Source organism: Neopelma chrysocephalum, unplaced genomic scaffold (assembly GCF_003984885.1).
Source record: "Neopelma chrysocephalum unplaced genomic scaffold, ASM398488v2 Primary Assembly neopelma1_87, whole genome shotgun sequence".
Taxonomy (NCBI): Eukaryota; Metazoa; Chordata; class Aves; order Passeriformes; family Pipridae; genus Neopelma; species Neopelma chrysocephalum.
Genome location: NW_020897749.1, coordinates 6,249,110 through 6,265,167, shown reverse-complemented (window position 1 = coordinate 6,265,167; position 16,058 = coordinate 6,249,110). Strand labels below are relative to the sequence as shown.

Here is a 16,058-nt window from a genome sequence, read left to right as displayed (position 1 = left end):
TAATCAGTGAGCCCACAGCTGCAGCTATGGCTTATGGACTTCACAAAGTTGATGTGTTTAATGTTCTGGTGGTGGATTTGGGTGGAGGAACTTTGGATGTGTCTCTGTTGAACAAGATGGGAGGGATGTTCTACACACGAGCCATGGCAGGTGAGAAAAATTCTTTTGTTTCTGAAGGAGTGAGAGGAAAGGTGCATATGAAGTTGCCATTGGAGGAGCTTTCTAAAACCTACCAGTTGTGTCACAAAATGTTCTCCCAAAGCATTCTCTGCTGCTTTTCATGCAGAATTAGGTTTGTGACTGGTTTCAGCGAGTAAGATCACAGAGTCACAGGTTTTGACTGACTCAAGGGGTAAGTTGTGGTTTCATTTTATCCATAGCTGTCAACTTTTGTGCCCACTAGTAAAGTGCTGGTGCATGTTACAGTTACTTTGACTGGGCTTTTGCAGGGCTAGGCTTGTTACAAATCTTCCTGTTACCTTTGTCCAAACTGGGAATACTTGGCAAATCATTGACCAGGGCTGAAAAGCATCCCGGCTTTGTGTTTGGTGCCAGCTCAGTGGAGCGGGTTTTGGGAATGCCTGTGCCCAGAAGTAAGTTTTGTGATTCCTGTGTGCCAGGATGATTCATCACTCGGCACAGAAGCAAGTGGCAGCAATATTTGGTCAGACTGTAGTGAGTGCACGACTGCCTTTCAGATGACTTGGGTGCAGACAGGTCTGAGGTGCAGTGCCAACCTTGATGAGCAAGTTTTGATGTGAGCTGCTGTAAGAGTGGAATGGCAAGGAAGATTCAGCAGCTTCATTCTGATTTATTTAGACAGAGGTCCACTGAGTGAGTTCCTGTTCTCAGTCAAAACAAAACAATGGAAATTATTATCCATCATTTGTTCTTCAGGGGACAACAATTTTGTCTGTTTTCACAGCTCTGTGAGCTCTTGTGCTTGCATGATTGTTCTGGTCCTTGAGCACCACCTCCCAGTAAAGAAGATGCATGCTGCTTTGAAAGTGAGGTGTCTGATGCCTTCTATTCTGTTCTTTCAGGTAACAACAAACTTGGAGGACAGGATTTCAATCAAAGGTTGATGCTGCATTTGTACGATCATCTCCGTCAAACATACGGTTCTCTACCTACCCGAAAGGAAGAGATCCACCGCCTCAGACAGGCTGTGGAAGCAGTTAAATTAAATCTGACTGTTCATGAGGCAGCTACGCTCAGTGTGGTGTTGACTCTGCCAGAAAACAGGCTTACCAAAGCACTTCCAAAAAGTCAGGTAAAACCAAACAGTGCGCTGAAAGGCGAGCCTTCACAAAAAACAAGAGACCTGAACAGTCTTGGAGACACTTCCAAAGTAGAGAACGGCTTTGTTGAAGTTGTGTTTGAAATGGAAATCTCTCGGAAGCTGTTTGAGATGTTAAATGAAGACCTTTTTGAGAAGATTCTTGTGCCCATTGAACAAGTGTTGAAGGATGGCCACGTAGACAAAGGAGAAGTGGATGAAATTGTGTTAGTCGGTGGCTCCACACGGATTCCCCAAATACGTAAAGTTATTCGGGACTTCTTTGGAAAGGAACCCAACACCTCTGTAGATCCTGACCTGGCAGTTGTGACAGGCGTAGCCATCCAAGCAGGAATTGTTGCAGGGTCCTGGCCTCTTCAAGTCAGTGCCGTAGAAATCCCTAATAAGAATTTACAGAAGACTAATTTTAACTGAAAAGAAACTCTTCCCAATTGCATTCCAGCTCTCCAAAAGTGAGCTCTGAAGGTGCACACTCATCTGACTGGCAGTGGAGCCTAATCTTAGCTGTATTCTATTCCATTTTTATCTGTTCCAGTGAGGTGTTACTGGACACCTACCTGTGTTAAAGCTTGATGTTACTTTAAAGGTACAAACGAGTTCTGAAGTGTGCTGTATTTACTTGGAGATTGGCTATTGGATGAAAATGCTAGTGATGACACACCCACATTTTCTTGCTAAATTTTATTAGCAAATCCTGGAGCGGTGTGTGTTTAAAATATAAAGGGACTGTGACCAAAGGTTTGAGATAATGTGGTACTGTAGGTATGCCCAGGTCCAATATATTTACTTTTACTGTGAAGCAGTGTTAACGCACAGAGCACTGGCAGTGCTCAGCTTACATTTATTTATTAGATTGAGCCATTTGAGCATTTAAGCACCTTTCTAAAAGGCATGTTGCAGCTTGAATGAGACTTAGGCATTCACTTGATTCTTCTGCTGTTCATAACAGCATAATGGTATTGCTGAGGCTCTATGGAGAATTGTCTCACGTTTTGGGAAACCTTATTGAAAACATAGCTCTTGCCAACATAGTTACTTGATGTGTCTCCAAGGCCTTAATTCCTGATCTGGCTGTGATGGTTAACACACAGGTGCTGCTGTTCTACCACTGATGTTCTCCACAGAGAACAAGGGTGTATTGCCAGATATTCATAGCTCCCCTGCCTTGTTTTAAAACTGCAGTAATTTTATGTATCTTAAAGCCACACTTGTCTGTCTATCCTTGAATTCGACCAATAGAGATTTCACTGTTGTTCATCTGCGAGTGTGTGATGTCTTTCCCCTGATGGACCGAAAGCCATACTGTCCTCAGGGAGAAAGTGTGGGACAGAAGGGATGGCCTGGATGAAGTCTAGTTCCTGTAATCCTAGTAAATGAAAATTGACCCAACTCCTTCATAGTTTTTAGCTCATATCTCTGGATTAAGTTTTGTCATGCCCTCACTCTAAACTGAACAGAAGTTGTAGCTGTCCTATTGGGAAAAAAACAGTGTATGTACCTTGGGGTTTGAGGTGGCACTTCTTAGGACTCTGTTTTAGACACATAGTTTGCTATGCAGTTATCTTGAAAGTGCACGAGGAGAAAAAAATTACTGATCTGAAAAAAACCCTAATTGGTGACAGTACTACTCTCTTTGGAGGAATAAAGCAATACTTAAAGGCCAGTTGAATTCTTTTATCTGTGTGGAAATTTCTATGATAAAAACATGTCATTCAGCCAAGACTGGCTTCAACACCCATCAGCCCAGTCTTCACCAGGTAAGTTCTAGTAACAGGTGGTTCTAAGCATTTTCTTGTCTTCTCCAGAATAATTTTGTTTGTATTAAACCTTGCCAAAAGTTAATGTGGGGCTTAGATTTATTGTTTGAACCTATGACTATATTAAAATAGGCTTATTACTCTCTTGGCAGTAGATCTGATTTATGGCACTGCCATAAATCAGTTGTGCTGACTCAGCTGTTTGCGTAGCTATTGTCTAAACGTATCTTTGAAGTAATCCAATTAAAAACCTCTTAAATTGAATCATAGCTGCACACAGCATTCCATCAACATTGTTTAACTTGACAGAGGATTCCCGAAATACTGCTAACATCTGTTTCATTTCCCTGAGTTGAAGGCCAAAGTGATTTTTTTTTTTATTTGAGGATTCTTTTTCCCTTTGTGCCTCTTTGAAAGTGACCCCACCGAAGTCCATATGGAACTTCCAGTAGCTAAAACTCCTGCAGTGAAAGAAGTGCCTTTCCAGGGAAACCATGCATGAATGCCAATTGGTACAGTCCTCAACTGCTGTTTGGGGCCTTTGCTTTGCAGATATAAATGTGTTCAACATACATTCCAATGTCTTTGGAATCATTGTGACCTTTCCTTCTGCTGTGCTGTGAATTCATCTCAAAACCTGCTGGAGTTACAGTAGGGCTTTAGTCTTCATATCTTTAATGCACTGTGTAAAACTAGCAGACCTGTGTAAAAACAGAACCACATCACAGTAAGTTAAGCGATTTAAAAGTTTTCTGCAGTTTTGGGACAAGTTGTCCCAAGGAGTGTGTGGGAGTAACTTTAATCTGATAAACTCTCGAGGCAAATAAATGAAGTACTTTTGTTTGTTTCACATACTCCTTCACTCTGAAGGAGTTAAATCTCCTTCAGCATTAATCTGGGAATTGGAAGGGAAGGATGAGTTGTTTACTTGTAAAAAAAAAATTCACAAAAGGGTATTTATTCAGATTTCTATACAGGTTGGGTTTTTTAGTGGAGCAATTACTGTACATTGGGTATCTCACAATGCATCGTTATTTATTAAATAACTTTTGAATTCTGCAAATTATTTATTTTGTATCTTTTAATACTGTATTTTGGCACAAACCATTGAATTTTAAAGATGAGTCTGCTGTACTAAGTGGATATTTCCAGGTATGCACATGGGTTGCTTATCAAAAGTCTCTCTTTAAACAAATTGATATTTGAAGCCTGAAATCTTTCTAAAATCCTTGAAATCTACAGTTGCCTGTGGTGTTAGATGTGTAACAAGTTTCTATAGCTTAAGCCTGTCTTGTGAGTTGAAATTCTGAAAGCATTAAGAGGCCTCAACAGTTGTATGTTCCTGAATTGTTTCCCAGTGCAGATGATGAAATGCATTTTATAAATAACATTTTTAGAATGTTTTTAATAAAAGCAATTTCTATCCCTTCTGAGCCTCATTCTCACTTCTCACAGACCTGCTCTGGTCCCTTGGCTGTCCCACCCTTCCTTTCCCTATCCCAAGGTACCTGGCTGGAAAAGGAGTCCAAGAGTAGCTCCTCAAGGAGATGAACAGTTGGGTCCCTCTCAGGATCTCCAGCCAAGTGAAGGTCACCTGCCCAGACCCAACAGGCCCAAACACCTTCTCAGGACTCTGAGCAGGTGGTGGCCCTGTGGGGCAGAGCCTTTCTCACATGGTGGGTGGCTATGAATGGTCCCTCAGGACAAGACTGGGACCTGGGAGGCTTAGGGGAATTCCTGTTTGGAGGAGAAAGGGCAGAAGGGACAAGGTGTGCACTGAGCTGGCCTGCAAGGCTACATGGCTTTGTGCTGGCAAGGGAGTTGGCTGGTGCTGTGATGTTTTGGTGGGTTGGGTACTACAAAACCTGAGTTAATAGTGAACTCAGTCAAGTGGTCCTTTGTTTCTTAGAGTGCCTCTGACATCGGGGGTGTGAGGTGAGGAGAGGCTGCAAACCCTGGGTGATGTGCTTAATGCAAAACTGCCTTTCCTTGCTTACTTAAGTCTGTTAGGTGATTTATTTTGGTAAGCCATTGCTGCATGGGAACAGCAGGAGCATATCATGCTGCTTCTGCCTCCTTTTACAAAGTTAAATGTGAGGGGTACAGCTTGCTGAAAGAGATGGAATGTCTATTTGGCTTTGCTGACAGCATTTTCTTTTCACTCAGACTTTGAAATTGTTCAGTCTGCAGCTCTCCCAGCTGTGGTCTGAAGGGAGTCTGAAGCAGAAAGGCTATGTCAGCCCAGCAGTAAGCACAGAAAACCCTCTTTCTCACAAATAATACTAAATAAAGAAAGGAAAGATTACCATGCACCAATGCCAGTCCTCAGATTATTTTCTCTGGACCTTGCAAAAGGGATTGGTCTCTGAGGTACTGAAGTCTACCTCTCCTTATGCCTAAAACTTATTAATCACTTATGGAATGGCACTCACTTCAGTTCTTTCCAGTGCATCTGCAATACTTCAGGTAAGGACAGGTTTGGAGAGGCAGCATGAAAAGGCAGGGAAGGCATGGGGACAAGGTTGGGGGAAGCAGAGCCACAGAAGAGCCTGCCTGGGCCACTGTGAATGTGGCAGGGAAGGTACATGTGGGCATGAAAACATTCTGCTCAGTTGGGAAGGTATTGCTGGCCTCATTTGGGAGAAAAAAGAAGAAAAGAGAAGAAAAGCAGAACATTTTTCTGTTTCTTGAGAATTATTTTCCAACACGCATCTCTCCAGGACTTTCAGAACATAATAGTTACTTGGGCTGGGTTGTTCCTAGTCTAAAACCATTATATGTTTCTAATAGTTTTCTGGGAGTGATAGTATGTTGAGTTGTGTTTTGCAGCCAGTTAAACTGGACAGTACTTTGTAATGTATGAGGATAGGCTTGAGTTTTTACCTTCAGGAAAGAAGAGAGAAATCATTCACCTTCAGTTGAATCATTCACCTGCAGTAGAATCACATCTTTGAGGAACTCTCTTCAGAGAGTCTCCACCACCCTTCTAAAACAGCAAATATGTTCTGCTTGCTATTGGGCAAGAAATTAAGATCATACTTGATATAAACCAGGTGTCAATATTAAGCTAATATAACAGGGCTGTAGCCTGGAATTTTATTCAGGTACCTTTTTTTTTTTTTAAAGCAATCGATGGGGATCTTATCTTAAAAATCTAAGTGAAGATTGATTACACTGGTTAAGTTGGTATTAAATTGGAAGAGCTTCAGGAACCGTAGTAAAAAGCACATGCATATTTGACTGGCACTTTCAGTAAATGTATATAACCTGTCCTGCTGCTGTAATTAGAATTGAGGTTTACTTTAAAATTTACTAGCAAAGAGGCAGCTGCACCTGACTCTGTTTTTCTGGGATTCTTTCACAATGGGATTTTGTAATGCACAATTAGATACATAAGATGTATGGTTTTCAGTTATTCAGAAATCACAAGGTCAAAAGGCACATTTATTGTCTCAAGAACTACCTAAGTATACATGCACATATGCATGTCTTAAAAACCAGCCTCAAGTGACATCTGTCTGTATGTCCACACAACAAGCAGTTTTGTTTTTCCTGGATGCGTAATCATAATAAGAATGTATTAACTAAATGAGCATAATGACAGAGCAGCTTAATTAAGTACTATTTTTTAATTAAGACCAACCTGTGAACAGCAAGATTTATTTTTCAATCAGTCTTTACCAGTGCAACAGTTAACATATGCCATGAAAATTACTGCTTCATTATGTTGTTCCAGTGCCAATGTGATCAAAAGAAGTGATTTGTATAAAATCTCAAAGTTATTTTAGGAAATGCTATCAATATATACAGATCGTAGCTGTAGTAAACAGCAATGCTGCCAGGAGCTCGAGTGAGTTATTTTATAAGGAATATAAAATATTGCATCTATATATGGGGAATGCCAGAGATCCCTTGAGTGTTCCTTAGGAATTCATTCATTAGTTTTCTTTATCTTCTTATCCCAGCCTCTGCAACCATTTCAGAAAAGGCACCTTTTCGTTGCAACAAATTCTGTGGTGTATCATATTCTAGAATCCTTCCTGCATCCAGAACAAGCACTCTACAATGCAAAAACAGAAAGATAACAGGAGAAGAAAAATCAGATCTTCAACTGTATTTTCCAGTCCTAATACAGATATCTCTGGATAATGGGAAGGCTTATTTAGAAGAAATATAATTGCATTAGTTAATTCATTGGCTTCTAAAGCTAGGAAACACTATGTTAAAAAAACCTTTTGAAAAAGGCATTTTTGCTTAATTGGTAAAAATGCTACAGTATAGTCCATTCACTCTAGAGAATTAAGTGGTCTTATTAGTAGCTTATACCTGTCCCTTAGCAGGAAAATTAGTAAATTAATTCTGTAATTAGAAGGGGGAAGCAGAACACAGGTTATCAATATTTAATTAAAATTGATGCTCAAGTCTTTTTTGATATCTTGGATTACAAAGGTACAAAGACATCAAAGTTACTGGGAGGGTAAACCTCAGTAAGTGAAAAGCTGTTTTTCTAATGGCTTATCAAAACTTACCTCTCTGAATCCATGACTGTATGTAACCTGTGGGCTACAGTTAATACTGTGCAGTTGTGAAACTCTCTTTTGATGGTGGACTGCACAAAGTTGTCCGTTTCCATGTCAACAGAAGCTGTCGCCTCATCCAGGACCAGGATCTTTGTCTTTCGCAGCAAAGCACGGGCCAGACAGAGCAGCTGTCTCTGCCCAACACTGTTAAAAACACATTTGAGAAGGGCAGGTCAGGCACCAGGAGGAAGGGGAGAACAAGGTAAAGCTGAGATTACTGTGAAGCTTATCTGTATTGTCTTTCCTAACAACACTTCCTGAAAGGAACAGTGAAATATGTTCACTTTGTCTTGGAAGTTTCATTTCTTCTTGCTCAGCATATCAATAGTAGTTAAGGTGGGACTCTTCCACACTTGTGGCTGAACTTTATACTGCAAACCTAGTCTTGTCTTCAGTTTCTATATTCACATTATAATGGGCACTCTGAGTAAGCCAGATTGAATGCCAAACCCCTTCTTAATAATGTTCAGTGTAAAAGTCTGGATACTCCTGTGTGTCAGCTGTGGTATGTGCCTCCTAGAACCATCCTCCTACAAATGATCTGTCAAAAAAATTCAGGTTGATATTCAGTGCACTCAACATTGAAGACCTGCCCCTTTGCTGCTGAAAGCTTCAGTGTGTGTCTCCTTGAGTTCAGAGTTCTTTTTTTTCAAGTGTCACCCTCCTTGCATAATGTTTTACAAGGAAAAACTGAGTTTCTTTGCCTATGCAAATAAAGCAAAGGAATAAGCTCTTTGGAGTTTGGTGGCTTTTGGTTTTGTTGGTTTGGGGTTTTTTGTTGTTGTTTTTTTTCCCCGGTTTGAATTTTTTTTTAAATTTAAATTAATGAGTGCTTTTCTGCCCAAATCTAATTAGGTGCTACATGAATTCCAACACCACACTCCCCTTCTTTACACTTCCTTATATACTTGAGCTGAAAATAGTCTACTTCCTTGGCTTCCCATATACCATAGGACTTTATACAGTTGTGACCAGTTGGCCACCTCAAAGAAATTCACACAATCAGAATAATTCTACTTAGAATGACAGAAGTGTCACTTTTATCCTGATACTTTCTGAAGTAAACCCTCTGGAAGGAACACATAGTTTTACAGTACTGGAAAATAACTGCAATGGCACTTTCTTGATTATGTACCTGAGATTGTCACCACCTTCTGAAATCTCATGAAGGAGCTTCTTTGGCAGTGATTGGACAAAATCCTTTAAGTCACACAGTTCCAGCACCTCCCACAGTTCAAGATCAGAGTGTTTTCCAAGCGGATCCAGATTTGACTGCAGTGTCCCAGAAAACAAGATGGGGTCCTAAATAACAGCAGAATGTGAGTGCACAATTCCAACTCAACCCTAAAACAGTTTGCCATAAATCCTTATATAACAGAGAGAACTGGGACAAATAATCTTGGAAATTTTAACAGTCTGAAGCCAGTGAATGGAAGCACAAAAATAATGTGGTGTCTCTGTGAGAAATTTTTTTAGGGTGAAATGTAAAGGGCAAGAGATTTCTTGTGCATTCACTGTGCTCCGGTTCTATGGCTGATTACAGACCTGCCCAGTATGTGGCAACAACCACAACACATGAATTATTACTACTGCTAAGTTTCTGAAGCACTGGAGACTACATCCATGGGCACTGGTAAGTAAAATTAGAAGGCTAAGATTCTAAGTTAAATATGGTTAGAGACACACAGGAAACATTACTGGGGTTAAAGCTCAAAAAAAGTTAGGAAAAAACCCCAAAACCTTCCTTTGAAAAATGTCAGATAAATTTAATGTAAGTGATGTTAGCATCACCCACGCACAAAAATGTTTGTATGAGTGGCATTCAGGGAACGTGCAAAAAGTCTCCACGGGATCATTAAATTTGTGTTCTAGGTTTTACTTTATACTGGAGCATTTCAGTGTAAATCAGTTTACAACTATGAACACAATCCTAATGACATGTAAACTAATCTTGAGTTTTCTATCCTGTTCTGGAGTAAGCAGGGACAGCTTTACATGGCAGACTATAGGAGATTAATTTTAATATATATTCCTGACATTCTTCAGACATAATTGGAGGTATTTTAAAATATTTTTGCCCTCAAGTGGAACTTTGGAAACCCTCTATACAACTATACATATACAGTCTCTGGAGAACATGAGTTATGCTAGCAAGACTGCTAAACTAAGCATGGTATACCAAAACCTAATGTCATGACATACAGTGGTCTCCCTGTTTTGAAGCTTCTTCCACATAACTGCCAAAATTCTACTGGAGTTTTAAGCCTCTGTCTCCAGGCAGCCTGTGGACTTTGAGGATATAATTTCTCCCAAAAACTGAATGTTTTGTGTTAGTCAAAAAAGAGTAATAGTTATCTCTAAAGCACACCTCACCGGTGGAATAATGTTAAGATTTCCACGTAGGTCATGGAGTCCAATAGTTGATATGTCAATTCCATCGATAATTATCTTGCCTTCACATCCCTCCAGAACTCTAAACAAGCAATTTGTGAGTGTTGATTTACCAGCTCCTGTTCTTCCAACAATTCCAACCTGAAACAGAAAGTTTTATGACAGAGTGTAACTTTCTATGCTGCACATTCTAGATGAAATATTATATAGTGAGTTATATGATACAGTGAATTCAGTTTCACAGCTCTCAATCCAGTTCTCCCTCAGGAGCTGATTCTGTGATTCTGAGCTGTAACACCCTATGCCTGGTCCAGTGGGAATACTATTCATTTCCTCTCCCTTTCTTTCCTGCACTCCTCAGCTCAAACCAAAGACTCTAAACTAGGTCTCGTTTGGTGTTCCTTGATCCCAAGCCCAAAGCTGATTAACATTAACCTGGCAGTGTACAAGAAGTTTAAATTCAAATTTGGATCTTCTTCCTTAAAACTGCCAAATTCATAAAACTTTATCTCAGTTTCATACAAGGATAACAATTTCTACATATTCCTACAAAATACTTTTCCTTTTCGCTTTTGCCTTGTCTTTACTCTCTTCTCCATTTATCATCTTCCCTGTTCAACATCATCTTGCTGCATCTAGTAGTGCAGTCTCCTTACCTGAAATATTTTGAAGTAGAAAGTTGTGAAACAGAATATAATACACCTGATTTATTTCTTATTACATACAGTACCTTCTCTTGACTCTGTGTCTGAAAAGAGACATCATTCAGGGTTAAACCAAGATCCTTCCTGTAATGAGCCTTGTAGTTAACAAACTCTATTATTCCTCTATCAGGCCACCCCATCGGTGGTCTTTTAGACATTATCCATGGTTCCTGGAATTAAAACCATTGGTATTTCAGTATACAAGAGTAAAAATGTTACAAGATAAAATACACATATCTTTGAAAATCCCAGCATGTTTAAGGTAATTCTAATGCAGTAAAATGGAAGGAGAACCTACTTTCATGCACTCTGGGAAGAAGCATGTGGGGTTGTTTAACAACATCTTATACACTCATTTAAAAAAGTAAATTCAGTTTAACTAGGTAGCTGCTAATAGTCTAGTATCTGGTATCAACTGACAGGAACTGAACTGATGCTTAATCTCACAGATTTTTAAAATGTATACCAATGAGAAACATTTTGTTTTCAGAAGTAGGAGAAAACAGAAAGATGTGAACAAAGAAACATAAACATGAGGGAAGGGTAAAAGAGAATGAAGAAGTAGGGGACGGTCTTGTTTGCCTTCATGCTTGACATGGACACTACTTTCAGAAAAGCACAACAGCCAAGGCAAACTGATTTGAAACAAATGTCTCCCCAAACATGAGGTGAGTACCAATTAAAGGTCAGACAGGCCTCTCTTCCTCTCTCCCCCTCCTCAAATGCTCCTCTTGGCTGCACATAACACAGGGAGTTCACCTGAGCTACAGCTACAGTCCTACTACAGAATCTACTGCTATGAATGATGACAAAAAATTTACTGGTCAAAGTAGGAATAAAACTGCTATGACTATAAATGTGATGAAGAACTACACATTCCCAATGAAAAGAAAAAAAAAACACAAAAAAACCAGACAGCATTTAATAACAATTACCTGCTATTACCACTCACCAATATTAAAGTCAATCTAATTAGTCATTTTCTATGCACAGAAATTAAATATTCAAGATGAAGGCTCAGCATTTCAAGAAGAATGCTCACCTCTTTATCCATTGTTGCATATTCACAAATTCTTTCAATTGAAACTGCATTGGTCTCGATTTCACACGCTCTACGCACCCAAACATTTAGAATCTGAATTACCTGGGGAAACAGTTACATTGGAGAATGCAGAAATTTGACTCTTGTGAGCTGGCTGTGACGTGGACAAGCCATGACAGATAATAGACTCAGTAGTTTTTTTTGTATTTCTATTCATTAGTATTTGTCAGCTGTGTTTCTGAAGCACTTACCAAAGTGAGAATTTAGACAATGCTAGGCTCCTTAACATCACAAAATTGAAGAAAATTGGATGCTTAGTTTCTGTCTACATCGTACTTCAGGTTTATTTTAACTAGCAACTTATCAATAAAGTTTATCTTACTTCAAGACACCCTATAGTGTGGTTCTCACATACTACCTTTACAAGGGCAATGCCAAAGCAAATGACTTTAGTGAACAGAATTCTAAGTAAATGTTCTACATAACATTCAGTAAGTGAACAAGAACAAGAAATCAAATATGAAGTATAGTTGTACATGACTAAGCTTCCTATTCGGTTGAACAAAACACTTAAAAATACACTATACCTAGTTTCAATAATTTATTTTTTAAATATGTTTTAAAAATTATTATTCCATCTAAATGCAGAAGTGGAAAATAATTAATGGGAAGCTTCCCAGAATTAATGCAATTCAAAGGAAAACTGTTTTGCCCCGGGGGATTTAGTGTTGTTGATGCCACCATGTATATTCACCTACTCAACTTCACTGCATGTATACTGCTCTTTTTATATGCAATGTGATAACAGCAAAAAGTTTATTCTATTACTTACATTTAGAGCATAGGATATCAATAAACCCACTGTAGAAGAACTCACTGTATTTCCAGACAGTGCTACAAACAGTGCAGCAAAGAACACCATCAAATTTCCCAAAAACTCAAGCCTGACAGATAGCCAGCTGTAGTAAATGAAGGCAAAGAAAAAAAAGAATTACCTACAGAATTTTTTATAGCACAGTGAAGATATTTCTGACCTAATGACTCTGAGATCATTATATCAGCAATTTACCCACTTCCCCAAAGAGACAGGTACCATCGTTCCCATTTTACAGAGGAACTGGGGAGGGAATATGACATATCTAGAACTGGTAGCACCACTAAAACTAAAAGTTCTGTGTCTCAACTCCTGGCCAGCGCTCCCTTCACTCCTCATACTGCTTTCCTGCTCTCCCTGCCTGAAAAAGATTCAAGTGTATGACTGAAAACCAGACATGAAAATCTTCTCCTTGCTAATCTCTGCCTGTAACTGAACTGAATCACAAAGGAAGGTGAGGAAACGGATTTTGTTTCCTTAAACCCAAGATTCCACTCTCAACATCCACCTGGTGCCTGTGGATACAGACACCAGGCTACTTCCACGTGAACTACTGAAATGCAAATCTGATTTGTTCATAAACTTGCAAGAGGAACTATTAGCTGAAATGTACCACAGTCCATGCTCATGACCTATTGGTAAACATTTTTCTTTTTCTTTTTTCTTTTCTTTTTTAAAATATTTTCATCCCAGACAGCATATGCACATTTTCTATATAAACCCACTATTTTATGGTACATAAAGAAGAAATCATCCTAGTGCTTAAACACTATGCATTCATTACAAAGAGTGGTGGATAAATTGCTCTTGTCCTTGCTTCTCAGTGGCTGTACTCTGACTACAGGTAAACACTGAGTTGTGGAATACTACAGAAGAAGGTTCAGTCATATATGAAGAACTGTTGGAAAGTACCCGTTTGAGATGAGGTTGTTGTAGAAGCAAACTAAGTTCTCATACACAACATCGTAGTTTTTTCTAATGAATCTCTCTTGGTGGCCAAATGCTCGAATTGTTGATCGGCCCACAAGAGTCTCACTGAAGTGGGAGATCACTGGAGGCTGCGATGCTCCTGCCAGACGTCGAATTTGTCGTGAGCTCGCAATGTAGTATCGCTAATAAAACAGTACAGACAGTAGCCAGTTAAATACTCTCATAAGGAATTCCTGTAAATTTTTAACATGGAAAAAGTTGGAAGTGTCTACACAGAAAAAAAAGCTGTTCAAAACCAACATAGCAGTAAAACCCAAGTGTCTCTTGGGACACACCAACATTGTAATGCTGACATAACTGCCATATATAAATTACTGGTAAGGCTGAAATAAAAGAACATTATTTCCAAATTCTATACAAAATGTGCTGTACCACCAGGGGTGTGTAACAACCAACTAAAACTTCAGTGTAACTTCCAAATTAGAATGTCCCAATTCTTTCTAAGATGAAACTCAGCCTTTATTTCTTCTATGTAATGATGTCTATATTTCAGCTCTTTAGCAGACACCGAATTCAGGCACTCTTTTCCTTCCTCTATGTTCTTATTTTAAGAGTCTGTAACATCTTTAATCCCAGACCACACTCTGACTATTAAGAAACAGGAATGCAGCCATTAGTCTTTCTGAAACATTAATTTTTGGCTTCTCAGTAGCATAACTGAAACTCTGCACAAAAAACAGCACAGGTAGTTTAGGCATCATTCTATGTACAGCTGCTGTTTCAGGGTTATCCTTCAACTGTTAACTTTCACTATAATATACAATCCATCTCTTCAGCTAACTTCAGCAAATTTCTTGCTGAGATCTCTATCAATATTGTATCTTCCCATAAAAAAGCAAAATATGAAGAGAAAGATGTAAATTCCCATGAATTACAGGATGTATTCAGGAAGTGTTCAAATTTCCTTTCAAGAACTCTGAAGATTTTTTCTGAAAACAATTTCAGATGTGTTTTGCATATATATTTGTATATGTATTTTTTTCCACAATAAAAAATTATTTAAGCCTCTATGCTTGATTGCTTTAGACATTTCATCCACGCACATCTAGAAATCCCTATTAAGAACAATGCACTTACTTGGATAGTAAAATAAAAGTATCCCAGGGGAATAACTACCACTATGAATAGTGGTGAGGTAGATGTGATAACTAGAATGGTTCCTATAACATCTAGTGTACAGTTCAGCCAAGTTCTCAAGTAGAAATGCCAACGGATGTCCACTATAAATAAGTCCTGTAACAGTGCACAGAAAAATCAAGATTTTGTGAGTTAATTCCACTAAAAACTTTGAGAAACCTAAATTAACTGATCTTTTAAGTGTATTACACAACCACTCCTGGTATTATTCTAGAGAACACAACCATCAGCAGTCACTTGGTTAGTAATGCATTGCAACAATCTACTTATGATGGGAGTGGGAAGCATTAAAACTGTAATAAATAACACTTGTTTGTGCAATAAAGGTTCCACTTATAGCCAAAGACGTACAAAAGTAGAAAATAACGTTCACTTATGAAGTGAAAATAATGTTCACTTCTATATGCCTCCGAGAACATTAATTTAATGTATTAACTAGTTTTGACAAATACATTAGATTCTGACATGCAATATACCTATTCAGACACGCATACACCTATTTGGATGAAAATGAAGGATTTTCCAATAGTCTGGATAGTACACAACTATCAGAACTCAGCATTATACTCCTTAACTTCAGCATAAAACAGAGTATAGCTTTTTGCTTTTATAAAACTTGGTCACTACGTCATTTTTCAAATCCAATTTGCATTTGCCATAAGGCAAGATACCATTTGAAAAAAACAAATTGATGCCAAGCCAAAGGCACATCTACCCTTGTGCACTTTTGCAGCTGAGACATCCTTCCCTTTGTGCAACCCCAAAGGTAAGTAATGATAAAAAAGTTTAATAATAAAAATTCTTATCAAGATGCACATCAGCTTCAACACTTCTTCCAGATTTTCTCTCTGCTGCACATCTCCACTGGGTGACACTGTCACTTGTTTGGGGGTTCCGTCTGTGTGAACACACCCCTTCTGATAACAGCAGGAGCAACGGCTTTCACTTTTTTGGAAATCATTGCTGGCTTTAGCTGAGTTGCGGGGGAAAAAATAAAATAAAAAAAAAAAAAAGCTCGCCTGAGAAACCTGGGAGGTAGCTGCGCCCCTCCTGCTTGCCCTGCCTGCGTGAACTGCCTCAACAACTGCCGTGCCCCGTCCCTGTTTGCCCGCTCCTGTTTCCCAAACTGCCATGCCCTGTCCCCTTTTTGCCCGATCCTATTTCCCAAACTGCCGTGCCCCATCCCTGTTTGCCAGCCCCGGGTCGCCAGCGCTCCGGACCGGGGTACGGAATGGGGGAAAACCCGGACTGGATTTCTGCCAGAGTACGGAATGGAGGAAAAC

General features: G+C 39.2%; 2 protein-coding genes across 4 annotated transcripts in view; one reads left to right on the top strand and one right to left on the bottom strand.

Annotated features, from left to right (window-relative positions):
• The first annotated feature begins 6 nt into the window (after positions 1 to 6).
• On the top strand, positions 7 to 4,486 carry HSPA13 (heat shock protein family A (Hsp70) member 13). Its single transcript, XM_027692641.1, has 2 exons — positions 7 to 150; positions 1,044 to 4,486. Exons 1-2 carry the CDS (start codon positions 27 to 29, stop codon positions 1,712 to 1,714), a joined length of 795 nt encoding a protein of 264 aa, XP_027548442.1. The 5' UTR covers positions 7 to 26; the 3' UTR covers positions 1,715 to 4,486.
• A 2,229-nt stretch (positions 4,487 to 6,715) lies between these two features.
• Positions 6,716 to 16,058, bottom strand: part of LOC113972006 (multidrug resistance-associated protein 1-like) — a 32,936-nt gene continuing 23,593 nt past the window's right edge. For all 3 annotated transcript variants that reach the window (XM_027692636.1, XM_027692638.1, XM_027692637.1), the window contains 9 exons: positions 14,716 to 14,871; positions 13,561 to 13,760; positions 12,607 to 12,733; positions 11,775 to 11,876; positions 10,759 to 10,902; positions 10,011 to 10,169; positions 8,773 to 8,939; positions 7,587 to 7,781; positions 6,716 to 7,117 (listed from right to left, as the gene is read on the bottom strand). In XM_027692636.1, the coding sequence (XP_027548437.1) occupies positions 7,006 to 7,117; positions 7,587 to 7,781; positions 8,773 to 8,939; positions 10,011 to 10,169; positions 10,759 to 10,902; positions 11,775 to 11,876; positions 12,607 to 12,733; positions 13,561 to 13,760; positions 14,716 to 14,871 (1,362 nt within the window). In that variant the 3' untranslated portion in view covers positions 6,716 to 7,005. The remainder of the gene's footprint in view (positions 7,118 to 7,586; positions 7,782 to 8,772; positions 8,940 to 10,010; positions 10,170 to 10,758; positions 10,903 to 11,774; positions 11,877 to 12,606; positions 12,734 to 13,560; positions 13,761 to 14,715; positions 14,872 to 16,058) is intronic.